At 50.2% G+C, this 11026-nt stretch overlaps 1 protein-coding gene across 1 annotated transcript; it reads right to left on the reverse strand.

Annotated features, from left to right (window-relative positions):
• Window positions 1–1777: 1777 nt before the first annotated feature.
• Window positions 1778–7851, reverse strand: LOC129687001 (cytochrome P450 1B1). The gene is made up of 3 exons (XM_055621262.1): window positions 7469–7851; window positions 6013–7056; window positions 1778–3065 (listed from the first exon to the last, which is right to left on the reverse strand). Exons 2-3 carry the CDS (start codon window positions 7053–7055, stop codon window positions 2477–2479), a joined length of 1632 nt encoding a protein of 543 aa, XP_055477237.1. The 5' UTR covers window position 7056; window positions 7469–7851; the 3' UTR covers window positions 1778–2476.
• Between the last annotated feature and the right edge of the window lie 3175 nt (window positions 7852–11026).

The raw sequence follows: 11026 nt of genomic DNA on the forward strand, positions 1-11026 counted from the left end.
TTTCTGATCAAGCCCATGATCAGTTACAATAGCATCCAAATCTGGTAACTGTTACTCTTTTCTGGTTTGTATCCTCTCTCCTTTCACTAGGTTCTAAATATACATCTGGTCTGGTCGACTTAATGAGGGGTCCACATTGGTATGTGACTTTCACTATTGTGAGTTTCCCAAAGAGGCCATGGGAACCCAGATCACTGTCCCAGCCCTACTGAGACATATGCCTTAAAAAGGTCTAAAAAGTTAAAAAATATTGCACAGTTAACTTTTGGAGTTGAAATTAAGGCTTTAAAACGCTGACACAACTTGTGCTTCACATTCAAGGGGTTTTGTTATGAGAATTCTTTTTAAAAGCGTACATTAATGTTTTATAGTTCAATTTCCAACTACAAAAACCATGTAGAGGTGGGAGGGAGAGGCAGAGGGCAAGGGCTCTGAGGATCCTTAAAGTACACTTGAAATTTAAGGCCTGGCACCCTGAAGATCTTTTCTTTCTAAACTTCCATGCTTCAAATTTTATAGTTCAATAAATTAATTTTGAGTGAATGGGAACCATTCAGCCATTGCTCTTCATTCTCAAACTCTTTCTTCCTTGGGGCTTCTGGCCATCCCCCCACACACACACAAAAAAAATCACACACGCCTTCCTTTGTAATTTTGATACAAAAATGCCAAAAAGCCTAATGAGCAAACAGTGAGCTCTCTGAGTGCGGCAGGATTCTTTTGTTACATCTAATTGCAATGAAAACAGAAATAGGAAACTCCCACCCGCCCTGTTCCTACTTTTTCCCTCTTCCAACCCTGCTTAAAGGGGTTTTTCGGATTGTTTACATAATCCAAACACATACAGTTCTTCTTTCCCAGCTACCAAAAAGTAACTGTTCACAGTGTACCACCCTAAATAAGAGAGGCGATTTTAACTATCTCCAGCATCTTACAGAGCAGTCGCTAAACAACCTCCTAAGACAACCTTCACATTCTGACTTAAAAAAACAAAAACAAACAAACAAACAAACAAAAAAACAGACCTTAAGACTCAACTTAAAAAACAACACTAACAATAACACTTAAAGAGAAACTGCTCAGCTGTAATGAGTTTCCTATTGTGTGGCCTAAGACAAAGAACATCCAGAAAATCCATGGCCTTTTTTCAGCATTCGTCCTCAGACAAAGGTCAGGTGTCTCACCTTCCATGGAATAATGATTCTATTTCCTCTAGCTTCAACTGAAACAGAATAATCAAGATGGATTTTAAGTTAACTTAAAATTGAAGCATGCCAAGAGTTTGAAATCTTAATGTATTGATGGGGTCAATTCGAAAAGAAGTCTCTGTGTTGTAACTTCAATTACTAGATAAGAACACATTTTGCTGATTTGCTTTTGAGTGTTGTCCCTTGTCTGAACTGGGAATGAGAAAAAAATCTTTCTGTTACTTAGTTCCCTGTTGTTAAAACAGATTGACTTAGTCTGCCTCATTTCCTGTATTTGATCGAATTTCATTCAACTGATTATTCTTTTTGGTTTGCAATATGGCATAAGAAATACATTATACAAATATTTTTCTAATCAAATACTATTCATGTGATGATTACAAATACTTCTGTAACAAATTTATATGCAGTAAATACTATTTGGTGACATGAGGCTTTTTGTTTTGTTTTGTTTATCAGACTTATTACTAAGACCAGTTTATTTCAATCCCATAATTGAAAGCTTAAGCTGGACTGGCAAATATTTTTCCCTGTTATAACTGGAATACTTCATTTTAACAGCCAAATGAGATACATCTTTAATTTGTAAGATTTTTTTTTTTTTTGCCACCTAAACAATTTACCTTTAAATTCACAAATTTCTGAAAACTGCTGCAGTTATTAAACCAACTATTAATTCCTTTGGGGGAAACTGACTTCTGTGCTCCATCCTGAAGTGGGAGGCACATCTCATCTACAGGCAAAAAGAAAACCTCACCCAGGGCTGCTACAGAGGGGTTAAAGCATTTTCCTAAGCAGGTTGTCGCTCGGTAGAGAATGTCTGGTCTTTACATTTTACACTGAAATCACTCGTTTTCGATTCTTGAATATATCCTAAGCCTTTGCTTAGTGCAGTTTCCTATGGGGTCCATGTCTGCACAGAGAAGTTCCGGCAAAAACCTCCCCAACAAGGCAGAGTTCCTGAAATACTGTGTAAGATAGCTGTGCACGTATGCTGATGGGTGTGCATGTGTGCAATTGTAAAAACAAAAAACAAAAACAGGATCCAAATTCCTTGGGCCCTTTTACTGTTCGATTCAAAAATATTTCCAGGAACTCCAGCATGGGCTCATGAGAAGCCATGAATTGGTAAGTGTGCCTCGCCTTCAGGCCACTTGGTCTCTGCTCACTTTAAAGAAGTGATGCCAAAACGAAGCTGGGAACATAAATCTGTATTTTCCTCCCCAGTTAGAGGCGGGTGTTCTCATGTTTCAGCTACCTCTGGCTTCTCACTGGGAAGCTTCCTCAGCTTGCAGCTTCTGCACAGCCCTATCAAGGAGCTCCATGGACTCTCTGAGAGACACATGGATTTTAAAGGACTTGGGCTTAATGGTCAGGCCATAACTGAAGGTCATGTTTGAGGGCTCATTTTGGTTAGCCTTGAAATCGCACTGATGAGCGAGGATGGAGACGAAAAGAAACAGGAGCATCTTAGACAGCTCTTCACCGATGCACCGCCGTTTGCCCACTGAAAAAATCATCACACTGCTGGCGAGTTCCTTGTTGATGAAGCCGTCCTTGTCCAGGAATCGGGCTGGATCAAAGTCCTCTGGGTTAGGCCACTTGGCCGGGTCATGGTTCACAGACCACTGATTAACAAAAACCACCGTGTTCTTCGGGATGTAGTAGCCCAAGACGAAGGTGTTGGCCGTGGTAGCATGAGGAATGGTGACAGGCAAAAAGCTGGAGAACCGCATCGATTCATAAAGAAAAGCCATGACGTACGGCAGATTGGGCTGGTCACTCATGCAAGGCAGGCGGTCCCTTCCCACAACCTGGTCCAACTCAGCCTGCACTCGAGCTTGCACATCAGGATATCTGTTTGGATTTTAGTGTGAAAGAGAAAGAGAGAAGGAGAGAGGGGGTGGGAGAGAGAGAGAGAACACATAATTAGTTCATCTTTCACCTTGCAGCACACTGCAGTTCTGTTTTAATTCCACAAACTATCTAGGTCTGTGACTGAATTACAATTTCTGAAAGAAAATCTAAAACAGGTTACTAATTTCTTTCACCCGATATTACAAGTTAAACAATAACATTTTTTTTTCAGTAATAAGCCTCTTATGGCCTAGGATTTATTTCCCACTGTGAGAAAATAAACTCTCAGGTTTTTAATAGTCTAAAATTGCACAATAGTATACATTTTAGACACCCGGGAAAATATTTGCCTATCTTTTAACACCTTCAGACCTAAACAACTGGACTTATAGGTGAAAGTTCTAATACACATTTTAGCAATTTTTTTTTATACCAATGGGGTCATAAAATACATTTTCAATGTTTTAGAAAGAAGTCTACGAAGACAAAAAAAAAAAAAACAACAACCTAGGCCCACAAAAGTTAAAATGCTGCACTGAAAACAAATTATTTCCCTTCCCTCATATCCTTAGGCAATTTCTTGTTCTTATTTTACAAAGTATTGTTGGTGTCCCGATAGATAAAGCTACACATTTTCTAAACTCAAAAAGCAAAGCCCCAGTTTGTCAGACGGGGATACAAATTAGACGTGTTGCACCGTTGTTGACAGAAACGGGCAAACGGGCAATTCCTTGGAAATAATGCACAGCAAGCTCTATAAAGGCAACAAGCCCTTGGCCTCTCATTTCTAAACCTAGGAATTTATGCCTGGAAGCCTATTTTCAGAAAATTAGCTTAACAGCATAGAATCATAGCAATACTCAAAACTTATAATGCAGCCAAAGCCATTAATTAATGTTAAAACTCAAACCTGACTTTATATATATATATATATATATATATATATATATATATATATATATATATATATAATATTAGAGCAACATAGTAGGTAGCCATCAAAATTACTAAGCCCTGGGCTGAGAGGTGCCTGGGTGGTTAAGGGCACCAGCTGCTCTTGCAGAGTACCTGACCTTGATTTCCAGCACCCACGTGACAGCTAACTGGCTTCTATAACTCCAGTCCCAAGGGATCCACCCTCTCCTGGCCTCTGCAGGGACCATGCATGCACCTGGTCCACAGACAAACATTCAGGCAAAATGTACACAGACGTAAAAATAAATTTAAAAATTAAAAATGTCTTTTAAAAGAAAAAAAACACTAAAATCAATGTTAAAAGATGAGGGTGGTTCCACTATAATAAATATAAGGCTCAAAAGAAGGGGTTGGGGAGGGGGGGAATAACTGTGGCCACTGAAAATATTTTTAAGCATTTAAATGGTGAAATAATGGGTGTTATTAAAATTACTTAACAGAACGTCCCAACGTTCCCCATGGAGGGACAAACAGTAACCATTTTGGACCTTATGGATCCAACAGCTACTCAGTTATGCTCTAAACAGGCACTGTAATCTACCCGCTCTGATTATATCATCTTTTCAGGGAAAAGAAAAAATAATGTTTAATTGAAAAAGCCCCTGAAAGTGTTCTTATTTCTTTGGCACAAGTGGAGAGCTACTTACACAGCTGGATGAGCACTGTCCTTTTTTCAAAGGGTACACGCTTACCTAGCAGTCCCACACCGGAAGGCCTTTTTTCTGATCTAGCCCTGACTTCCCTTTATTCTCGTCCTGTCTCCCCTGCACCCTGCGTCCCAGTAGTCCCAACATACGTTAAGATTTGATTGAAGTTATTTTACATATACTTTTAAAGGGTGAACGTAGATCTACAGCAGCTAAGGGACTAGGAATCGTGTGGATTCCGAGAGGACGCAGACGCTGCCTACCACGCTCGGAGGGGCGGGCTTACTCGGCACATTCGGTGGTTCTCGGCCCTCCTGACGCAGTGACCCTTTAGTACAGCTGCGGTGTGCTTTTAATACCTCATGTTGTGGTGACCCCCCAACCATAAAATTATTTCCGTTGCCACTTCCACAACTGTAATTTTGCTATTGTTAGGAATCGCAACGTATCGGTTTTCTGACAGGGATGGAGAAAGACCCCCGGCTTGAGAACCGCTGCCCTGCGCTCTAAGAAAAGGCCTATTGTGTCTAGACAAGATACAGACTAAATCCGAATTTCAAGTAAACAGCAGGTGACCGTCAAGTTCCCCTAAAGGACGCATTTGCTTACACCACCTGACTGCGGGGGGGCCTACTTAGTCCTTGCGGTGCTGGGGGAGTCTGTGCCCTGGCCGGGAGATCAGGACCCCCTCCCACCACCCCCACCCCCTGGCGGAAGCTGAGCTCAGGCCACCGTCGTGATAGATCCTGCTTGCTCTGAGGAGCAGCCGCCTGCGGCTAAACCTTCTGCCCAGGTTGTCCTCTGAGGATCTCCCCACCACACACACTGGCTTCCTTTGCCTAGTGACAGAGCCCAGTGTTTGGAAGCTGGACGTTGAGACCTGGGCTGGACATTCTCAATGGTACCAGCTGGTGAGCCACGTTTAGTGAACATTTTACTGCACCAGACTTAAGCTTGGAACCGGTCCATCTCTGCTTCTCTCGAGCTGCAGAAGGATCAAAGCTTATCTGCTCAGACGGTACAAATCTTGCTGTTGTTTTTGGGGTGGGGGCGGGGCAGCTCTTCAAAGTTTTGTTTCTCAGTCACGAATATCAGAGATGCTGGTTAAGTCCTGGCAACGCTAGGCGGGGGCGCGCCTCTCTGCCTACCTGCGTGGTCCAGGCCTTGTCTTACCTGAGGTCTCGGTTTTGAGAAACTGCGGGGAGGAGGTTAGGGAGAAAACTTCAAATTCCGCGCCCAGCCCAGCTAATGACCTTTGATCCTCTTGCCCCCTTTTCAAAGGAGGGAAGCAAAACCCGACCCATCCCTCCTGGTGAAGGCTTTACCTGGTGAAGAGGATGAGCAGCCAGAGCAGCGCCGTGGAAAGGGTGTCCTGGCTGGCCCCGAAGATGTCCGTGACAGTGGCCGGCACGTTCTCCAAGTCCAGTCCGGAGGGACCGTCGCCAGGGTCCCCCGCGGCCTTCTTTTCGGCGGAGAGGATGAAGGCATCCATCATGTCGCGGGGAGCGGCCCCGGGCACCAGGCTCTCGCGGTGCCTCAGGAACTTGTCCAGCACGAAGCTGCTGAAGTTGCGGTTGAGCTGCTGGAACTCGCGGAAGGTGGTGCGCACCGGGTTGGGGAAGAGCTGCAGCCAGGGCAGCACGTCCACCAGGCTGCCCGCGCCCACCGTGCGCCCGAACTCCTCGTTGTGGCCGAGCAGCTCCAGGAACTCGGCGTCGTCGTGGCGGTAGCGGCAGCCGAAGCACACGGCGCTCATGACGTTGGCCACGGCCACCACCACGGGCTGCGTGGGGTCCAGGCCGGCGCCGCCCGCGCAGCGCCGCACCAGCACCGCCACCAGCTCGCGCGCCTCGCCCAGCGCGTGGCCCTCCAGGAGGCGGCGGCCGCGCGGGTGGTGCGTGGAGAAGGCGCGCATGGCGCCGTGGGCCGCGCGCCGCTGCGCCCTCCAGCGCTCCGAGTAGCGGCCGAACGCCAGGCTGCGGCCGCCGGACACCACGCCGAACGAGGCGAAGGGCGGCCGGTCGGCGAAGGCGCCGCCCTGCTGCACCAGGGCCTGGTGGATGGCGCTCTCGCCGTTCAGGACCACCACGGGGCAGCTGCCCAGGCGGATCTGGAAGACGTCGCCGTAGCGCCTCGCCAGGCGCGCGAAGTACAGGTGCGACGCGCGCCCCACGGCCGCCGCGTTGCCGATCAGCGGCCAAGGGAAGGGACCCGGGGGCGAGCACCCCGGCTTCCGCCGCCACTGTCGGAGCAGCCACTGGCCCAAGTGCACGGCGGCCAGGACGGAGAGGAGCACCAGGAGAGTGGTCTGCTCGGTAGACAGGGGGCTCGGCTGCTGCGAGCTGTCAGCGCCAAGGCTGGTGGCCATGCTGCTGACAAAGAGGCAAAACGACACAGTCACCCGACTGTGTAGAGGGAATAAGAAACAAGACAGTGTGTCACACACACACACACACACACACACACACACACACACACACCGAGTCCCGGCCCCACCACGGGGCCACAGCACCTGCTGGGGTAGAGAGGAGGCGATGCAGAGACTCAGGGAAAGGCTGGGTTTCTGGGCAAGCCGCTACGACCTTTCCACACGCAACCCAGCCTCCAGCAGAGACCTGCTGCGACCTCCCGACTCCCCAGCCGCCTAACGGTCCCCGGAGTTCCCACTGTCGGTGGCAGACACAGAGGCAGGTTCCTTTTCAAGGATCCATCACCCCACCCCTGACCTTCAAGAACTGGTCCGAGGAGGCCACGGGACGGTGGCTCCGCGCACAGACTGACCTGCCACGGAACGTGGTTTCCAGCGATGCAGAGCAGAGGCTTCTGGGAGAAGCCCTGGAGCCTCGGCCCACGGCAAGACTTCAACCTGAGATTCTCCGGGGACCGGGAGGCCCGTCCCCGACACCTGACAGCTGCTGCTCTAGCCCCTACTCTTGGCTCAGTCGGTACCTAAACTTGGATTGGGATGGAGGAGGGGGAAAAACTGTCAAGTTTGCTGAGCCGCACTGCACCTGGGGCTCCGCAGTCAGGGCTTTCTCGGAGTTGGAGTCGCGGTTGAGATGGGTCGGGGGTCGGGAGTTGATACAGCGGAGTCGAATCCCAACCCGCTGGTGGCTGGCTTTCAGGCTGGCGTTTCAGAAGTGTCCGCAACGCACCCCCGAGACGCCCCGCGCCATCCCTCTCCTCGGGGTTTTAAGGACTGGATAGCGACGGGGGGGAGGGGGGAGCGGGGACCTCGAGGGGGAGGGGCGCGAGGGGCGGGGCGCGCTGCCAAAGCCCGCAGGCGCTCGGCCTCCGGGGTCTCGCGTCTGCCGTCGGGGTGACTCGGGGTGGTCCAGTGGGAAGTCCCAGCCGCCCGCCGGGACCGTGCTGGGACAATAGCTGGCGGCTTGGTTGGAGTCACCTTGAGACGTTTTCCTTTGGCGATAACGGCTTGTCATCCCCCAGCCAAGACACGAACTCCTGCCCCCAAGCTCCCCCCCCCCTCCGCTCTTTCCCCACGACCTGGCCCGGGACAGAATTTCTCACGCCTCTGCGCGCTTGAACAAGAGCGCACCGAAATGCGCGCTCTCCTCCAGTGAATTTCGGTGCCTTGCTCACCATTCTTAGGCACCGAGCCAGGAAACTGTCATTTTAGGAACAGGGACAGCTTTCGTCCCGACGGTTTGCCCCGCATTCATCTTTCTCCTAAGCTTGTGCAAACCGTTTGGCCCTACCACCGAGGCCCTCTGTGTGAGTAGATCTCTTTCCACCTCCGCCGGAAGCCTTGAAAGCTGCAGCTCTCCCGGCCCAAGGTGTGCACCAGCCAGCCCTTGGCACACCAAGTTCGCAAAGGGCCGGGGACTCCGCCACCTTCCGGACGCTGGAGACAGCTCGGGGCGCGCCCAGGCAACGCTCCAAGCTTGGGCGCCGAGGACGCTCCTGGAGAGCGAGACGAGAGAGGGGGCGGTGAGTGGGAGGAGGAGGCGGCCCTGCTCCTGCGGACGGCTGGGTTGAAAAGTTGCTGCTGTCGCCTCCCCCTTGCGTGCGGAGCTGTGCCTCGCGTGCGCCGCTTCTGGGAAGTCGGCTCCAGTCATCTCCCTGGGCGCTGCTCGCGGCCGCCCCTCCCGCGCTTCTCACGGCACCTGACGCGCCGGGGCGGCGGCCAAGGGCGGGGTGCCTGCCGCCACCACCCTCCGCGGCGCACGCACGGCTGAGCCCGCAGGGCCTGCCCCCGGGATGCTCGCTCTCAGCCAGCTCGCCAACCCTTGCTCGCTCAGCCTGCTTCCCAGACGCGGGGCTGCCAGCCACCGGGACGCTTTCTGCAAAGGGAAAGCCAGGGCGGTCAAATGCCCACCCCCCTGCCCCCGGAAGCAGCTGCCCCGGTCCCTACAGGCCATTGCATAGAACCTGAGAGAACAAGGTAGCTGCTAGGCTCTGAAAAGGGCGAGCCGAGGGAGAGATAGGATGCTTCCAGTTAGGCAAGCAAGAATTGTAGCTCCGGGGCCACTGATGTGATCTCGGGCCAACTCACTCCCAAGGTTTGTGTTGTTGCTCATTTACAAATAAACAGATTCAGAGAGATTACGAGATTCATCCAAGCCACACAGTTCCCAAGAGGTGTCGACAGAAAAGATTTGAACTCACAAAGCCCCGCTCCGAACCCCTCAGACAGGTTTATATGGAGTAAAAACACACTTAAGAGGCCCAAAGTCGTCTTTCTTTAAAAACAAAACAAACAAGCAAAAACAGACACAAAAATCGGCTAGGAGTTGGCCAGAGGCTCAACAGCTAACTGCTTGCCAACAAGCCTGACCACCTGAGCGAAATGCCTGGAAACTTACAGGGTACAAAGAGAGAACCAACTTGCACAAGTAATCCTTCGACCTCCACACCTGTCCCAGAACACACAGGGGCACCCATAATAAACGTGGTAAGTTTGTAATCGGCTGGGAGGATTTGTGGCGCTTTCATGACTGAGGGTCGTAAGACTCACATAGAAACAGGATGCTCACTCTCCGCACTTAAGCTGACTGTGAGGGAGGCCAGTGGAAGGAGCCTGGCAGCCGACACTAGAATAACCGATTACATGATAAACAAACTTAATGACGGTGTCTGAAAGACAGTCTAGCACCTTTCAATAAAACGCCTGGCCTGCTGAGAAGAGGTCTTTTTATAAGTCTTTTCTGTAACGCTTGCAATGTTTTCTGAATGAGATCTTATATGCACCACGGTCCAGTACTCAGACCGGTGATGACACTGGCCTGAGGGCAAGTGCAGTACTTTAATAATAAAAACCGGTTTCTCAGAGCTGCACCGCTCCAACAAGTCTCTTTGTTTTTCTCGTATTGTAACAAAATGCTCGAGACTGGTCCATTTGTAGAGGGAAAACAGGTTTATTTGGGATCACAATTCAAGAGGCAGGAAAGTCCTCCAAGAGCGTTATGCCAGCTACTAGGAAGAGAGAGAAGGGAGGGGCAGCCATGGCTGCAGTCCATTAGAGCAGAGTACGTTCAGAAGAGGCAACAATACTTCCTGTTCTTTGCCTCCAGTGTCTAGAAGCTCCCACTAGGCACCACCACTACCCTGAGAAACTAAAGTGGCAACACCTGCACTTTTGGGAGACCTGCAAACCATAATATGCTCTTTCAAAGGGAGTTTATGGTGATCATTTAGTACCCAGCTTTAGCAGGACCCTGGCTATTGATCTGGGACCCTGCCAGCTGCACTATGGGCTGGCGCCCACGCTGAGCCTCTCTCACGGTCTCTCTGCCGAAGTTAAGGAAGGTGGAAGCTGACTTCAAGCCAAGTGCTGTTTAAAAGCAGAAAGCAAGGCTAAGCCCTCCTGGTTAGCAAATGTTAGGAAGCCTTTTGACCATCGTGTGCGTGCCTACCACAGCAAATGCTGTCCTTGAGCGCAGCTCCTGTTCTAGGACGTGTCTCAAAAAGTAGAGGAACCAGCTGGACAGAGGCGGTCAGGGAGATGGGCTCTTCTCAAAGAAGATAAACCTACGTGGCTGGCCCTTCTGGGCTTTTATGGTAAAGGTACCAAAGAGGGGCTTTAGTCCTCAATTAAAACTTAAGTGGGGGGGAGCGGTGCACATCTTTAATCTCAGCTCTTGGGAGGCAGTGGCAGGCAGTTCCCTGTGAGACTGAAGTCAGCCTAGTATGCAGAGCAAGTTCGAAGACAGCTAGGGCTGCACAGAAAAACCCTGTCTAGGGGCGGGGGCGGAGGGGAGGAATCCCTTCAGATAAATCCAAAGCACCGATATGTATTTGTGAAGCATCGGTTCTTTTCTGTCTTAACCAAGTTGGGGCTTTGGGATAACCATCATAATTTCTTAACCAACCTTTGGGTCT

Source organism: Psammomys obesus, unplaced genomic scaffold (assembly GCF_907164565.1).
Source record: "Psammomys obesus unplaced genomic scaffold, mPsaObe1.curated_primary_1811, whole genome shotgun sequence".
In the NCBI taxonomy this organism is placed as follows: domain Eukaryota; kingdom Metazoa; phylum Chordata; class Mammalia; order Rodentia; family Muridae; genus Psammomys; species Psammomys obesus.